The 17,664-nt window shown below is 41.3% G+C and overlaps 2 protein-coding genes across 6 annotated transcripts in view; one reads left to right on the top strand and one right to left on the bottom strand.

Moving 5' to 3' along the window:
• The window catches only part of LOC133396537 (CUB and sushi domain-containing protein 1-like), a 620,476-nt gene extending 605,411 nt beyond the window's left edge, over nt 1–15,065 (bottom strand). For both annotated transcript variants that reach the window (XM_061666524.1, XM_061666517.1), the window contains exon 1: nt 14,848–15,065. The gene's annotated coding sequence lies outside the window, so the exon portion shown is untranslated. The remainder of the gene's footprint in view (nt 1–14,847) is intronic.
• The window catches only part of chs1 (chitin synthase 1), a 29,260-nt gene extending 11,645 nt beyond the window's left edge, over nt 1–17,615 (top strand). For all 4 annotated transcript variants that reach the window (XM_061666553.1, XM_061666560.1, XM_061666545.1 and 1 more), the window contains 23 exons: nt 773–868; nt 963–1,127; nt 1,345–1,492; nt 1,927–1,989; nt 2,075–2,250; nt 2,465–2,523; nt 3,114–3,314; nt 3,398–3,566; nt 3,711–3,826; nt 3,931–4,110; nt 4,229–4,333; nt 4,424–4,541; nt 4,781–4,862; nt 4,931–5,154; nt 5,547–5,659; nt 7,791–7,872; nt 7,992–8,145; nt 8,475–8,579; nt 8,704–8,814; nt 10,501–10,638; nt 15,577–15,656; nt 15,780–15,846; nt 17,077–17,615. In XM_061666553.1, coding sequence (XP_061522537.1) covers nt 773–868; nt 963–1,127; nt 1,345–1,492; nt 1,927–1,989; nt 2,075–2,250; nt 2,465–2,523; nt 3,114–3,314; nt 3,398–3,566; nt 3,711–3,826; nt 3,931–4,110; nt 4,229–4,333; nt 4,424–4,541; nt 4,781–4,862; nt 4,931–5,154; nt 5,547–5,659; nt 7,791–7,872; nt 7,992–8,145; nt 8,475–8,579; nt 8,704–8,814; nt 10,501–10,638; nt 15,577–15,656; nt 15,780–15,846; nt 17,077–17,148 — 2,824 coding nt within the window. In that variant the 3' untranslated portion in view covers nt 17,149–17,615. The remainder of the gene's footprint in view (nt 1–772; nt 869–962; nt 1,128–1,344; nt 1,493–1,926; nt 1,990–2,074; nt 2,251–2,464; nt 2,524–3,113; nt 3,315–3,397; nt 3,567–3,710; nt 3,827–3,930; nt 4,111–4,228; nt 4,334–4,423; nt 4,542–4,780; nt 4,863–4,930; nt 5,155–5,546; nt 5,660–7,790; nt 7,873–7,991; nt 8,146–8,474; nt 8,580–8,703; nt 8,815–10,500; nt 10,639–15,576; nt 15,657–15,779; nt 15,847–17,076) is intronic.
• The last annotated feature ends 49 nt before the right edge of the window (nt 17,616–17,664 follow it).

Raw genomic sequence — 17,664 nt, forward strand, 5'->3', positions numbered from 1 at the left:
GACAGTTATTACTTGCGATTGCGAGGGCAAACCACTACATAAGAAGGTGGAGGAGGGTGTGTTACAGCAAAACAAACTAATTAAAATACTTTACCTACAAAACACCCAACAGGGCTGTGTGATCAGTGTCAAGAGAAAAAAACTCAAAACACTTGACTGTATATTGCCAAATATACACACGGGCATACCCGTTATTCAAGTGGGAGCTGATGACCTTAGTGGGGTGCTTCTCAATTATTTTCTTTTACGCCCTCCCAGGAATCAGAAAACATTTCCCGCCCCCACTCCACTCTCCATATATAAATAGTATCATGTCTATAAAATTGTTATAAGTAAACCATCAATCCATCCATCCATTTTCTGCGCCGCTTCTCCTCACAAGGGTCGCGGGCGTGCTGGAGCCTATCCCAGCTATCATCAGGCAGGAGGCGGGGTACACCCTGAACTGGTTGCCAGCCAATCGCAGGGCACATACAAACAAACAACCATTCTCACTCACATTCACACCTACAGGCAAGCTCCCTGGGGTCAGACGTGCCCCCGCCCACCTTGGCTGTGCTCTATAGAGTGCCATTCTACTTTCGTTAGGTTTGTTTGCTGATATGCAAAACTTCCTTTAAGTAGTCGTGATTAATTTGAAATGTGCATTTGTATAAATTATGCTTCTTAAAGTCAGTACATTGATGGATTACAAAATTATTTGTAATGGTAATGATTTGATCTGAAATACAGTACTTAACACTACAGCTCTTCTGTCTTTTGTCTGCTACAGCCAAGACAACATCCAGAACTGTGTGCTCTATCTATGTGCCACCATGTGGCATGAGACCTATGATGAAATGCTTAAGATTCTGACTTCCATGTTCAGGTTCGCATTGCAGCAACTCATGAGACCACTGAGAGCAGTAAAATTATCAATTGTCAGGCCTCTGCAGCAGTAATAATTTATTTTTTGTTTTAAGGTTGGACCGTTATCGAGGTGATCCAAAAGAGGAACATAAGGACTGCTTTGATTTTGAGTGTCACATTTATGTGGATGATGGGTTTATGACTGAAAAAGACACAGGGAAGAGGCTGGTTAATTCATATGTTAATGACTTGACTCAGGTTGTCATCGAGGTTTACAGGTGAGGTCTCACCTTCATTGTAAGCAGTAGTAATTGATAATTGATCAATCGATTGTAAACAATTTGTCTGTGTGTAATTGATTGTTGATTAATGGCATCTTGAAAATTGAGTGCTCTACTTGGCTGCAACCAGCAGAGGCGCTGTGGATTCAGTCTCAACTAGTTTACAGCTTGAAGAAATATATGTATCTCATCAAAACAATCACTTTTCATCCAGGGTTTTTACCAACAAAGAGCCTGATGATGTATCTATTGTGGAAACTCCATATGGTGGCAGACTTGTATTTGTTATGCCAGAAGGCAACATGCTCTACATTCACCTTAAAGACAAAGGTCTTATCAGGAACAAGAAAAGATGGTCGCAGGTATGTACCGTGAGAACATGGGTTTATCACTACAGCAAAATTAGTGGGGGTGGTGTTCTGCTCATACGGATTAGGAATATGTGTGGCGATTCTGGCGAAGTCTAAACCGACATGGCTGAAATTTAACTTTGGAATGTTCTTCAAGAACAGCACTTACTGTAAATTTGTGACAGAACCTTAGGCATGGAGCTGACCGACATTTAAGGCACACAAAGTTTTGCTTGTTGAACTAAACAGGCAAGAGGGATATACAGTAATTGTCTTCCAATCATCAAAGTAAACAAATTTGATACAATTAAATGCACAAAATTAACAGTTAACCAGGAACCTGAAAGTGGCTACCCTACTTTTACTTGGATACTGTATGTCCAAGAACATATTTAAAAATACATATTATATTTTTGTAAATGACATGTAACATTTTTGTGTTTTAGATTATGTACATGTATTATCTACTTGGCTGGAAGGGCTATATTGCCAAAAACCCTCAGACCAAAGTAAGACTTTTTTACTACCGTCTATAATTTTTCAAGTGTGAAATGCAGTTTATGTAAACCAAATGTTTTTGTTTTGTTTTTCTAGCGCCAGAATAACCTATGCAGAGAGTCTTTAATCTCTTTGGATGGTGAGATTTTCCTCATGCCCCAGTATGACAATGACAACAAAAGAAGATTAATCTCAGATGACAACGTATACATCCTGGCTCTGGACGGAGACACCGACTTCCAACCTAAAGCTGTGATTCTGTTAGTCGACAGGTCAGTATCAGACAAATGTATCCTATCGCAGCTTTGGGGAATCCAGTAATCCAGTAATATTTTCCACACAAAATGAATGACACCAAAGGAAGATTATCCAATTAAGTTTGACACTTTGTTTAACACTGGAGCTTTCTGGTTTTTATTCAACAACACAAATTATCAAAGGTAAATTAACATTCTGATTGATTACAATTAACACTTTGATTGGCAGGCTGAGGATGTATGAAAATGTAGGGGCAGCCTGTGGACGAATCCATCCTACCGGAATGGGTAAGCAAAGAATTTTTGGCAAAGTGATTTTTAAAACATCTTTTTTGTAATAAACTGACTTAAAATCAGTGGCAGCTAGCCAATAGAGAACGCTAGGTCGCCGCCCCGCCAATCATCAGATTACACACGAATAACACAAAATAATGAAATGAAAATATTTAAAACATGAATAGTAACCTACTTTTTAGATCAGAAGGATAAACATTATATAATTAATGATGGCAGTGTTCACTCGCCACATCGCCAATGATGAATTGAAACAGGTAGTGGCGATACAAAGATTTTCCTCATTAGCCATGCTGGCGAAGGGCAGATTAGAGTGAAAAATCGCCTGTATCATAAGCCCTGTCTGAGGAAAGTAAAGTGAGCGCACTCATTCTGACGTGTGTGAGCGGCATTCTCTCACGGTTCCTTTTCGTTAGCGTGCCAGGTTTCAATACAGACTTCCAGGCGTACGGTACGTAATTGTCGTTATTGTAGATTTCCCTCTCACTGCAACCGAGTGGTTCAGTTTTTCCTCATATATATTTTAGTAAATTGAGGTCCAGTTTAGAAACAAAATTTCTACGCTCTGTCTCAATAACCTTCAGGTCCAATGGTGTGGTACCAGAAGTTTGAGTATGCAGTTGGTCACTGGCTACAGAAGACAGCAGAACATGTGTTTGGGTCTGTGCTGTGCAGCCCAGGATGTTTCAGTCTCTTTCGAGCGTCGGCCTTAATGGATGACAACGTGCTGAAGAGATACACAACGACTGCCACAAGAGCTGCGGAATACGTACAATATGACCAAGGTCAAGATTGTGCCATAACGTTTTCCTCAATATCAGCTATTTGCAATATTTTTGCATGTATTTGTATTGCCTAAATTATCTAGGGGAGGATCGTTGGTTGTGTACTTTGCTACTGCAACAAGGGTGGCGTGTGGAATACAATGCTGCATCTGATGCCTACACCAACTCACCACAAGAGTTTAAAGAATTTTATAACCAGAGGAGACGGTGGGGACCATCCACACTAGCTAATACACTGGATCTCCTGCACAGGTCAGTGGGGTTTTTTTATTAAGAGATTTTAAAACGCTGAAATAAAATGTCACTCTTTGAGACTTACACTCTACTGTAGTTAAAAGAATTAGCTCATTTAGTGCCATCAGATTAATATGAACTCTTTTGTACTAATGATCACAGTGGTGCAGAGACGGTGAAGAGAAACTCCTCCATATCCAGACTTTATATTTTCTACCAGATGTTCACTGTTGGTTCCTCGATTCTTGGACCAGCCTCTGTGACTCTTATGGTGGCAGGTAAGTTATAATTGGCCAGATGTCTGTTTTGAAATGTGTTTTTTTTTGTACATGTAATTCCCATAACACAAACCTATTTTGTATTCTGTTGTTCTTTCCTGCAGGTGCTTTCCAGTTTGTCTTTAAAATCGCTGGTACACTTTCCATCGTCATTGCAAGCATTCCCCCTGTGTTCTACATCATCATTTGTTTCATTGCCAAACCAAACAACCAGATAACTATCGCTGCTATTATGAGTGTTCTGTATGCCTTCCTCATGACGGCTTCCTTGTTTTCTATAATCGGTGAGCATATATCTGGATTTTTGTGACTTTATTTTGATGTTTGCAACTCCTGTCTGTGATTCTTTAGAGAAGGTTTTTTAGGCTTCAATGTGAGATTAAACATCACTCTGCCTCCTAGGTGATATGGTGGTTCAAGGCACATTCCTGACCCCAACTGGTGTCTTCCTTGTTTCTATGACAATCATGTACTTAGTGACCGCTATCCTCCACCCCGAGGAATTTGGTACGTAAAGATGACATTATTATCAGCATTCTCACATTGATATTAGATGATGTCATGTTGTGCATTGTGATGGTATTTTTCTCTTGACAGGAATGATCATCTATGGCCTGATGTATTTCATCTGTATTCCTAGTGGCTACCTTCTACTGACCATCTACTCACTAGTTAACATGCACATTGTAACCTGGGGCACGAGGGAATCCAACAAGTAATGTACTGATTATTAACATTTGAACATTCAATACTTAATGCATGCCCAATCTGTATGCATTTTTTTTATGATTAAGAAATACTAAATTATTCAATAAACATATTTTCTGAACTAGTCTAAATTAATCTAATAGGTATGACAGCGTGTAGGTATTTGGTATTGGCAGTTTAAATGATCAGACCTTAGGTCTTTATAATTTTGTGTTTCATCTTTTTTTTCTCTGTTTAACCTGTTAGGGGAGGAACAGAGATAAAGAAAAACCATAACATCCTGTGTGATCGAAACTGCAGACTCTGCTGCTGGGACATGAAGTTACAGGTGACGTGAACATGCACCCTGTGCACCCAATGGATGCGTGTTTCTCACCTTCTGGTTTGAATCGACAGATAACTCAGGAAACGGAGAACCTGATGATTCAACAAATCACAGGACAGACTGGACACAAAGCCTCTCCCCCTCCAATCACGGCCGTGGAAACAAATCAACAGGCTGCTTCAAACGTGGAGCCACAAGCTGACACCAACAAAGCAGCAGAACAAGAAGGAAAGAAACCTCTGACTGATAAAGACAGGAGGGAGTTGAAAGTTTTCGACACCATCTCCAAAAACACGTAACTCATTTTTTTTTTATTCACCTCTTTGTGAATTACAGTGGCCCTGAGTAACCTAACATAATTCATTGCAATCAGCTGCTCAAAGTTCAGTTATTCACCCCACACAATGAATGAAATAGAGTTGAACCATAACTAACATTAACTAGAAGTTAAATGTTCACAATTTTAAGTGTTAGGCAGGAGTACATAATTTGACTTAGCACTGGTCCCCTTGGGAAATACTTTCCATTTACACATTATAGGCGCAATAAAATGGGGGGACAAAACAAACCATTGCCAAACCATTTGAGTTCTGAAGGTCAACTGTATTTTTCTTTTGTAAAATTAGTCAAACATGTAGATGATGTGTAGGTGTGTGTGTGTGTGTGTGTGTGTGTGTGTGTGTGTAGTGATGATAGTGTGGAAAAACAGAGTATTTCAACAAGTCCATCTGATGATGATGATGATGATGATGATGACGAGTATGACGACAAACAAGACAGTGAAGACCTTCCTATTAGCGGTGAGAAGCCCTATAACTGAAATGGTTAATTTACTGTGTATACAGTATTCAATGACATTTGTACAACAAAACAGAGACTGAATGCCTGTAAAAAAAAGAAAGAAAATCCATTCATCCATTTTCTACCACTTATCCGAGGTCGGGTCGCGGGGGCAGTAGCTTTAGCAGGGACGCCCCGACTTCCCTCTCCCCAGCCACTTCATCCATCTCTTCCGGGGGGATCAGCTGAAGGATGTAGTCTCTCCAGCACGTCGTGGGTCGTCCCCGGGGTCTCCTCCCGGTGGGACGTGCCCGGAACACCTCACCAGGGAGGCGTCCGGGAGGCATCCGAATCAGATGCCCCAGCCACCTCATCTGAAACAGCGGCTGTACTCTGAGATCCTGCCGGGTGACCGGGCCCGGACACACTATACACAGTGTTGATGGTGCACTGCTTCCCCCTCCTGAGACGCCGGTTGGTGGACCACAATTTCCTCAAAGCCATCCGGACGTCTTTCTCCATGGCCTCACCGAACTCCTCCCATGGCCGAGTTTTTGCTTCAGCGACCACCAAAGCTGCATTCCGCTTGGCCAGCCGGTACCCATCAGCTGCCTCAGGAGTCCCACAGGCCAAAAAGGCCCGATAGGACTCCTTCTTCAGCTTGACGGCATCCCTCACCGTTGGTGTCCACCAACGGGTTCGGGGATTGCCGCCACGACAGGCACAACCACCTTACGGCCACAGCTCCGGTCGGCCGCCTCAGCAATGAAGGCGCGGAACATGGTCCATTCGGACTCGATGTCCCCCGCCTCCCCCGGAACGTGAGCAAGGTTTTGTCGGAGGTGGGAGTTGAAACTCCTTCTGACAGGGGATTCCGCCAGACATTCCCAGCAGACCCTCAAAATACGTTTGGGCCTACCACGTCAGACCGGCATCTTCCCCCACCATCGGAGCCAACTCACCACCAGGTGGTGATCAGTTGACAGCGCCGCCCCTCTCTTCACCTGATCATCGAACTGCAACCTTGGGTGTCATGGTGCCAAGTGCACGTGTGGACACCCTTATGCTTGATCATGGTGTTCGTTATGGACAATCCGTGATGAGCACAGAAGTCCAATAACAGAACACCGCTCGGGTTGTGATAAGGGGGGGGGGGGGGGGCGTTCCTCCCAATCACGCCCTTCCAGGTCTCACTGTCATTGCCCACATGAGCATTGAAGTCCCCCAGCAGAACGATGGAGTTCTCAGCGGGAGCGCTCTCCAGCACCCCCTCCAAGGACTCCACAAACGGTAGGTACTCTGAACTGCTGTTTGGTGCATAGGCACAAACAACAGTCAGGACCCGCCCCCCCATCCAAAGGCGGAGGGAGGCTACCCTTTCGTCCACCGGGGTGAACCCCAAAGTACAGGCGCCGAGCCGGGGAGCAATAGGTATACCCACACCTACTCAGCGCCTCTCACCGTGGGCAACTCCAGAGTGGAAGAGAGTCCAACCCCTCTCGAGAGGACTGGTACCAGAGCCCAAGCTGTGCGTGGAGGAGAGTCCGACTATATCTAGTCGGAACTTCACGACCTCACACACCAGCTTGGGCTCCTTCCCTGCCAGAGAGGTGACATTCCACGTCCCGAGAGCCAGCTTCTGTAGCCGGTCCGGTTGGATGCAGCTTGCACTGCACCCAACCCCTACGGCCCCTCACACACACACGTTACCCTTTCGGGCTGTGCAGGCCCGTTACCCTTTCGGGCTGTGCAGGCCAGGCCACCAGGCGCTCGCCTTCGAGCCCCACCTCCAGGCATGGCTCCAGAGGGGGGCCCCGGTGACCCGCGTCCGGGCAAGGGAAACCTGAGTCCATTTTTTGTCATCATCATAAGGAGTCTTTGAGCCGTGCTTTGTCTGGTCACTTCACTCAGGACCTGTTTGCCATGGGTGACCCTGACAGGGGCATAGAGCCCCCGACAACTACGATAAGGTGACGGCTCAAGGAGGGGAGAAAGAAAATCAGCAGTTGTAATCAGAATTCAAGTACCAAATGTTTATTGATTTGAAATGCAAGCAGTGTAATTGCATCACATGATTATAGATTATAATTAAGATTAGAATATGTCTTTTTTTTTAAAACGCTGTTTGTATTTGTGTGCATGTCTTCTTAGAATGGGTAAATCCAGTCAAAGAAGAGTTTCTAAAAAAGTTGAACTTTGCCAACTTGAAGAGGAACTTAAAAGAACAAATACGGTATGGAATAGTGTTACAACAGCAAAAATTTGAATTTTATTCATCACATTATGTCCGTCAAATGTTGCAATGACTGTAAATGTACACAGAAATGTTCTGATTCATTCTTTGAAAACCAGGTACTCCCTCCGCAACAAGAATCAAGAGGATGTGTGTGAGGAGTTGATATTAATGTTAACAGACACTCTCAGTGGACAACTGTATGGAGTAGGACCTGAAGACGTTCTGACAGAAAGCCAACTGGAGGAACTACAACAAGAATTGACGGAGCAGGTAGTAATAATGACAGGCAAAACAATGAAATTCATGTTCTGAAATTGACCTTTGTAAAACCACATAGAGAATCCATTGGGCTCCTCCGACCCACATTCAGAATAAAAAAATATTACTGTATTTTCCATGACAGATTTGACCAATGTGTTGCCTTTATCACATCTAAACTGTCTCTTTGATTACCGGGCTCTTAACTAGCCAAATATAATAGGATTCTGATTCTCCGCGCATGTGTGTGTGTGTGTGTGAGCGTGTGTGTGTGTGCGCGTGCGAGTCTGTGTGTGTGTGTGTGTGTGAGTCTGTGCGCGTGCGTGTGTGTGTCTACGTAGGCTCGGCGTACCCTCAAAACCAGTCGCATGGAAAGATTAGAGAAAAAAGTCAAGAGAGCTATCGAGAAAACTCTGACTGCCCCTCAGGTGCAGAAACTCGAAGAGGTAAGAGGCTGATTCAGCCTTTAGGTCTGAAAGATCATAGTTAGGCTGAAAGAAAAAAATAAATAAAAACTTAAATTAGTGCTCAACTGAAGCAAATACATCTGCTGTATGTATGTGCATGTAGGATGAGCATGACTTCTGGAGAAAGCTGCTCGAGCGTTATTTGAAGCCCATTGTAGACACTAAAGCACATCTAGAAGAGGTCACCAGAGAGCTAAAGTCCCTACGCAACAAGGTCAGTAAACTTCCCTTCCTGTTGGGGAATCATTGTATGTACAGTGGCACCTAAACTTACGAGATTTTCAAGATATGAGCTGTCGCTCGGACGATTTTTTTTGTCTTGAGTGGCAAGCAAACCTTTTTGAGTTACATGCACGAAACGGTGGTAGGGAACTTCACAACAAGCAGCAGATAGTGAACAATTCTTCAAAAAAGAGGCCAAATTCTTGCTTCAAGCTGTTTATATTTAAATGACATGTTCATACTGTATATACTTGTGTACTGTATACTGCGTATCTTCAAAAATATCTTCAGGTCATGTATTCTAATCAGTCAGGTCAAACCAACATTACAACATGACAGAAATAATGGGTGTTAATTTACGCTAATTAAATTACTTTATTGTTACTGGATGAAGTGACTGGGGAGAGGGAAGTCCGCGAGCAGACCTCGGATAAGCGGTAGAAAATGGATGGATGGGTAATTAAATTACTTCACACACACCAAAACTTCAGAGCATGATTCGACAGAACGCCGGTACAACCGTTAATGCTAGCACTAGCTTGCTAGGCAAAATCACGTTTTGTTGCATACTTGTGAGCCGTATCGTATTAAAAGTACGTGAACAAACCTCAAGCAAGCCTTGAATTAAAGTCCTCTCCCGAGCACCAGTGACCACCAGCACACGTTTTTCCCACGTCTAGGGGTCTGTCCATACCGCCAACATGTTTTTTTTTAAATAACTTTATTGGCTATCAGATATTTACAGTACTACTACACGCGACAAGGCTAAAAATAAACCATCTTTTGGATTCAACGATACGGAATAAATGTATTTTGCGGAGCTGATCAATAACGTCATTGATCAGATCGGCGACTTATGAGTTCAAACCCGATCAGCATAAAATCCCAATTATCGGCCGATACCGATCAGGCCGATCAGATCGGTGTAAAGTCTAATTACTGCAGCTTACTGAGTCACCCAGTTGTGAAACTCTTCATTTATTTTGAATGTCTGTAGTATACTGCCCCTTGGTGGCCAAGCCACACAAACCAGTAGAAGCATGATGTTAATAGGCATTGAAGCATGAAATCATGATGCACAAACTAGCTCACAAGAGCTCAGTTCAGCCAGTGTCAAAGGATTCATTTTAGACTGTCTTGATACACAATTTTTACAACCCTTTTTCCAAAATAACAACTGACTGGCTACCAGCCATACGCCTCATGACTTATCAAAAGTAGACTTTTTGCTTTAACTTCATTTTACCCCTGGGTGACAGTTGGTGTTAGAAAATTACTTTGTCCTTAAACTTAAAAGTGTTTAGTGGTGAACTTGATTTTACAGTTGTCTTACAATTTAGAATATTTACATATGAAAATATTTGCCTGTACAGTTGATTAAGACAATTATGAAGACAACTGTTTGAGTCTGAAATTGATTATTTATATTTCCAATATTTTGCATGATAACAATGTTTAGATCTGTCCAAATCATTGGTTGGCCACAGTCCCACAGATGAAGATTCCACTCCATTTCAAACTGAAGTGATTGTTTCAAACTATTCCTGACTTCTGCTTTTCAAAGGGCTTTCCTTCCAGTCAATGAGACAGATTAATTAGGATACAAAAATCAGTGGACAAATACTCAAAATGTATTAGTACTAAATGATTGTGTTAATTTTTCCTCAACCCCCAACAGGCAGTATTCCTCTATTTTATCGTCAATGTGCTGTGGGTGGTTGCTACCTTCTTCCTGCAAGCCATTGGAAATGATGTCATAAGCATCAAGATCCCTAAATACTATTCAAATGGAACACTATCTGGAGACAACCTCAAGGTTTGGAAAACACATTATCATTATTATTATTCGTAGTAGTAGTATTAAAGAACAATTCAGAATGTTTGTTGTCAATATACTTCTGGGTCGCAGAACGCGCAAGTAAATGCCACTGGCCTGAACTGAAACGATGACAAAAACATGTTGTCTTTGGGGTTGCACTGCCATATTTACCCCAAAAGGTTGTTGTTTTTTTATTGTTTGCTTTTTTCATTTCATTCTAAAAAATATCGAAATTAATCCAGTGGAACATCAGGTGAACGTCATGAATAATTCTACAACCCTAATTCCAATGAAGTTGGGACGTTGTGTTAAACATAAATACAAACAGAATACAATGATTTGCAAATCATGTTCGACCTATATTTAATTGAATACACTACAAAGACAAAATATTTAATGTTCAAACTGATAAACTTTATTGTTTTTAGCAAATAATCATTAACTTAGAATTTTATGGCTGCAACACGTTCCAAAAAAGCTGGGACAGGGTCATGTTTACCACTGTGTTACATCACCTTTTCTTTTAACAACATTCAATAAACGTTTGGGAACTGAGGAAACTCATTGTTGAAGCTTTGTAGGTGGAATTCTTTCCCATTCTTGCTTGATGTACAGCTTCAGCTGTTCAACAGTCCGGGGTCTCCGTTGTCGTATTTTACGCTTCATAATGCGCTACACATTTTCAATGGGAGACAGGTCTGGACTGCAGACAAGCCAGTCTAGTACCCGCACTCTTTTACTCCGAAGCTACGCTGTTGTAAGACGTCCAGAATGTGGTTTGGCATAGTCTTGCTATAAAAAATAAATAAATAAATTGTACCGGCATTACCAGATAACTAGCAACCCTTTATTGCTTTTTCTCAATGTCTTTATGTCTCAAAAGTGTTCTCTGTCAATTGACTGTCTGTTGTCGTACTAGAGCGGCTTCATCTACCGGAGACAAATTCCTAGTGTGTTTTTTGGACATACTTGGCAAATAAAGATGATTCTGATTCTGATAACCAGGGGCGTCTATGAAAAAGACGTTGCTTGGATGACAGCATATGTTTCTCCAAAACCTGTGTGTACCTTTCAGCATTAATGGTGCCTTCACAGAAGTTACCCATGCCATTGGCACTAACACAGCCCCATACCATCACAGATGCTGGCTTTTAAACTTTGCGTCCATAACAGTCCGGATGGTTCTTTTCCTCTTTGGCCCGGAGGACACGACGTCCACAATTTCCAAAAACAATTAGAAATGTGGACTCGTCGGACCACAGAACACTTTTCCACTTTTCATCAGTCCATCTTAGATGAGCTCGGGCCCAGAGATGCCGGCGGCATTTCTGGGTGCTGTTGATAAATGGCTTTTGCTTTGCATAGTCGAGTTTCAAGTTGCACTTATGGATGTACCGCTGAATTGTATTAACTGACATTGGTTTTCTGAAGTGTTCCTGAGCCCATGTAGTGATATCCTTTAAACATTGATGTCGGTTTTTGATGCAGTGCCGCCTGAGGGATCGAAGGTCACGGGCATTCAACGTTGGTTTTCGGCCTTGCCGCTTACATGCAGTGATTTTTCCAGATTCTCTGAACCTTTTGATGATATTATGGACCGTAGATGATGAAATCCCTAAATTCCTTGCAATTGAAGGTTGAGGAACATTGTCCTTAAACTGTTTGACTATTTTCGCACGCACTTGTTCACAAAGAGGTGAACCTCGCCCCATCTTACCCTGTGAATGACTGAGCAATTCAGGGAAGCTCCTTTTATACCCAATCATGGCACCCACCTGTTCCCAATTAGCCTGTTCACCTGTGGGATGTTCCAAACAGGTGTTTGATGAGCATTTCTCAACTTTCTCAGTCTTTTTGCCACCTGTCCCAGCTTTTTTGGAATGCGTTCTAAATTCTAACCCAACTTCATTGGAATTGGGGTTGTACAAAGAAGATACTGTCGCAAGACTGCCTGGTGCTGAAGTAGCCACTTCTAAAAAGCTCTATCAAAGCTGAATTTGGGCGAGAGGCGGGGTACCCCCTTCCCTGGACCAGATTTTCTATAGGCGATAATCACATAAAAACATTTCCCAAAAAGCTGAATTTGGGCAAAAGGCGGGGTAGCCCATGAACTATACCAGATATTCTATAGGCGATATCACATAAAAACATTTCCCAAAAAGGCCATTTTTTCTGACACACAAAAAAAATATATACATTTCTGCGGAATCAAACATCCGATTTTCAAAATTCTTGCTATGTTGTACTCCGGTTCAAGTGGCCATTCCAACCAGACTCTACATTTTTTGGATAATCTTGTCACATTGCGAGTTAGAGTTTTACCAATTTTGATTGTCAGCGAGACAATAAAGGTGTCTGAATGTGATTGGAGAGTGAGTCGAGGGGTGGGGTGACTGCACCCAGGGACAGCGGGGAGCATAGTGTAAGGGAGAATGAGCTTGTATTTGGAGGCTGAAAGCAAACACTTGCGAGTTGACAACTTATGAAATATAAATAATGTCCTTGATGAGTCGACGATGAATCTACTTTCCTCACCTGAGTATTGACTACAAAAAACAATTACGTTGTTTAACCCCGAAAATCCACCGTCTATTTCAGCATCCGGAGCACACCTCTGCCAATAATCTGGGCAACAGAAAACTAAAATGATCATAGCATTCTTAGTTAGCTAAAAGGGAACAAGACCACCTACTATAGCCTAAAACAATTTAAGTAAAACAGCATCAGTCAACAAAAGAACCACTCAAATGGTAGGCTTAGCTCATTTACAAATTATGTTAGTATGCGAGCCTTTAGGCTACATCTACCATGACCGAGGTTACGGAATTTCATTTATTGCTACCTCCTGAATTAATAAGCCAGTCCCTCAACAATATTATGTTAACTATGTCTGAATTTCCATATTGTCTAATGAATTCCTGAATCAATTTACCCGTTTAAATGTAAATTAAAGCTAGTGTTGGGTCTCCCACCCAAGCAGTTTACCTCATGTAGCAGAGGTTGGAGTAAGTCAAATATGCGCAAGTCACTAGCAAGTCTCAAGTCATAACCTTCAGGTCTCAAGCAAGTCCCAAGTCACTGTGAGAAAAAAAATAAATCATGCTAGTCAAGTCGCCACTAAATTGGGGTGGTAATAAAATGTTTTTTCACAGTTTCTTTCCCCATAAATCATAACACTAAAAATAGTAATCACACCTTCTAAAAGTAAGATGAACGATAACCGAGAGTATGATTGAATTTATTGCACTGAATTGTTTTAAAGTTGTTTTTCAAACTCAATTTAACTCTATTTCTGAACAAACTATGCTGTGTACTTTTTGATGACAGCCTTGTAACTCCTACGGTTCTTAAGAGAACATAATTAAGCAAAATCCCAGACTGGTTGCTGTTGGTCAAATATAATTAGATGTGTACCTAATGGGCTAAAGGAGAATGACAGAGATTCATAATTAAGGAAAAAATGCACGACATAAAAATGTTGGCATCCTTCAAAAAATAATGTATGTGAACAAAATCCGCATTCCTCCCGTGTTCCTTTTATTAATTAAATCATTCAGTCAGATTTGTTCGTTTGTTTAAAAGCACTGACTTTGGACAACTGACAATTGTCATTAGATGAAAGGTTGTTTCATATGCTGTGGTCTCAATTTTTAAAACATAGTGCAGACAGCTTTATCACAGTGCCGACACAACAGATGACATTTTGAATGGTGACACTTCAAGAAACACGTTCAGAAGTATGAAAATTATATTCACACGTAGCTGCTCCTAATTTGTACTGTACTGAGTCATATTGGAATGCATTTGCTAACAAAATTTTTGCACTGTGATCCGATACGGTAGACCTATAACGCACCTGGCATCTTCTAGCTCTTTCGTCATGGCCGCAAACGCCTCCGCAACTTTTTTCGAAATCTCCACTACATTAGCAACGCCGCTTCATTTCTGCATTCAGCGGTTGGCATTATATTTTAGGGGCTATTTTCTGCCCTAGAGTGCCTGAGAGATAGAGAGCGAAAGAGAGACTTTTGCGTCCCTACGAACCGAAACGAAAGGTTCCGACAATTATCATCAAGCGTACCACCCCTAGTAAAGTTACTTAGCTGTACTGAAACGTTCACTATGAAAGCATCTTTATTTTTAATCGTCCGAAACTAGTTTATGAAACATGTTTTACCAGCTAGCTAAACTGATAAATTAGCTTACCTTTGTGAGTTTTGTAGTGAAGGATGAAGTTCGACGTCGTTGTTGTCTTTAATGCGCGAGTTCCAAGCCATGCAGGTTGCCATCCTGTTTTTGTATACTTCGTCGTCAATATAATTCTTGAATCCAAATTGTATTTATCTTTAGAGCTGCGTCCATCGTTGTTCATGCAGGTGGCTACGTCGCACTGCCAAGTGCGTAATAACGTAGACTGTGTTGCCAAGTTGGCACGAATGACCCCCCCACCCACACCCAAAAAAGAAAAAAAAACGTTTCTAACTTTAAAAAAAAAAAAAAGAGGCCTACTGTCTCAGTTAAAATGTAGAATTCCAACTCTAAACGAGATTACTTGTCAAGTCACGTAGTTAAAGTCAATTCAAGTCTTAAGTATTTGGCAAGCAAGACGCGAGTCATAAAACTGGACACTCGAGTCAAGTCATTTGACTCGAGTCCTAACCCATCTCTGTAATGTATGTCACGACTGACACTTCACACATTCAAACTTAAGGCAGTAGAGTATACTTCCCATACCAATTCCCCCCAAAAAAGAAAATAGTGCATTCATACCTTGTTTTTTTTTTTCACTCTGCCTTTGTCAAATGACATGGAAGTAAACATGTAAACTAGTAGTGTCATCAGAGAACGCTTAGTGTTTTGCCACCTGGAAGAACACGTAACATCATGGTGAGCTGTCCTATTTAATGCCATTCTATGCCATTTTTATCTTGACAGGTGGAGCCTCTCAGCTTGATGTTTCTGTTCTCTTTTGCAATCCTTCTCCTCGTCCAGTTTATTGCCATGTTGTATCACAGGTACACACAAACATACACGGTTCCTTCTCAACACCAAACATTTTGTATTGTTATTTACATTTTTAAAAAGGGCCTCAGATATGGTGGCAAGCACTGATCTAATTGAGTTTCATTTGATTACAGGGTCTACACTTTGATCCATGTGGTGTCATACCGCAGCACGGAGAAGGACTACAAATCAAAAGACGATGTAAGCAAGACACGCAATTACAACCCCAACATCCATATTAACTGCCGTCTGATTAGATCAGTGGTTTGCAAAGGTGTGTTGTTGCACATTAGGCTTTGACGAGGCCCCTTGAATACTAATCGTCGACGGTGGGGCGGATGGAAATTTTATCGCCTCGAATGACGTACCCCCTACCCCGAGCGAAATTCGGGTCAGTGGGTTGCGATGCCCACCCATACCCGTTTGGATTTACGTTTAGTTTTTTTTTTTTTTTTTTAAGAGTTCAGCAACTGTTAACAAAGACACAGTTCGTTGTCGTTTTAAACTCAAGAAAAAAACATTTTGCAAATGTAAAAAAAAGGCTACACATCTTTTTACAATTTACATGGTAAATTAAATGTAGTATTGACAAGGGTTATAGGAGGGTAAAAATATCCAATTTACACAATTGCAATATAGACAGTATACAGTGCAAATGTTATACAACAAATATTTCACATATAGTTAGGATTTTCTAATAATCACAGAAATGTTATGATTGAATATACGCTGCAGGTCACATTGACCCATGGACCTTTTTTTGTGTACCAAAAACATAAGGTTAATTCAAGTGTAATTATGAATAAATGAAAATAAAAGTTCAGGAAAATTATCATGGGCGGCACAGTGGACACCTGGTTAGCACATCCACCTCACAGTTCTGAGGACACGGGTTCAAATGCGACCTCACCTGTGTAGTTTGCATATTCTCCCCGTGCTTGCGTGGGTTTTCTCCGGGTACTCCGGTTTCCTCCCACATCCCCAAAACATGCATGGTAGGTTAATTGAAGACTCTAAATTGCCCATAGGTATGAATGTGAGTGTGAATGGTTTGTATGTGCCCTGCGATTGGCTGGCAACCAGTTAGGGTTGTACCCCGCGTCCTGCCCGATAGTTAGCTGGGATAGGCTCCAGCATACCCATCACCCTAGTGAGGATAAGCGTAGAAGAAAATGGATGGATGCATGGAGGGAAAATTATCATTCAATATATTGTTAAAATAATTTTAAATATTGCATATTCATTTCACCTTTCTTGTTTTACTTATTTTTTAAATGACCTAGCCCATCTGTCTGTTTTAAAAATAGCTGAAGCATTTGTCCACCCCTGATCTAGATTTAGATAACATTATCATTTTTAGATCAAAAAAGTGACATTGTCATCTGCTCATTTTATGTCTTTCTGTGTGTTCATGTCTCTTCGTGTGCCCAGGATGAAGACGATGACTTGACTCTAGAGAACCATCACACCAGTGGACTTAGCATCACAAGTGATGACTTGTAGTTGACAAGGACTGTCTCACGGGATTGTACAATATTTGTTACTCATTGCTGACCTTCTTTGCTTTACTCTGTTATCAGAAGCCAAAGTCGAAAGTTCTAACAAGCATTCCGAAATAGTTTCATCTGATATACAGTATCAACTTTGTACCCTGAGTCACAGATGGGAAAAGATACATTCATACATAAACATGCATAGAAAAATCAGTGTGACTTCATCATTTGTAATATACTTCTGTTTGAGTCTAATGTGATTGTACTTAAATGTTTAGATTTTTCTGGGACTGTGAAGTGATTCATTACTCACTGGAATCTCAAGTCCACTCCTGAAAATGGATTTAAAATGCAACTTTTGCACATAGGTGGGAGAAATATTTGACTTTTACTGTTGAACATAATCTAACATTGTTTTAAACAATTGTTTGATAAGAGATTGTTTTCAATGTAATGCAATAAAATATTAGAAAACAACTTTTTTGAGTTTTTGTTGTTGCCATAAAAATATAAGGGTTTACCCTTT

This window comes from Phycodurus eques, chromosome 2, assembly GCF_024500275.1.
Source record: "Phycodurus eques isolate BA_2022a chromosome 2, UOR_Pequ_1.1, whole genome shotgun sequence".
NCBI lineage: Eukaryota > Metazoa > Chordata > Actinopteri > Syngnathiformes > Syngnathidae > Phycodurus > Phycodurus eques.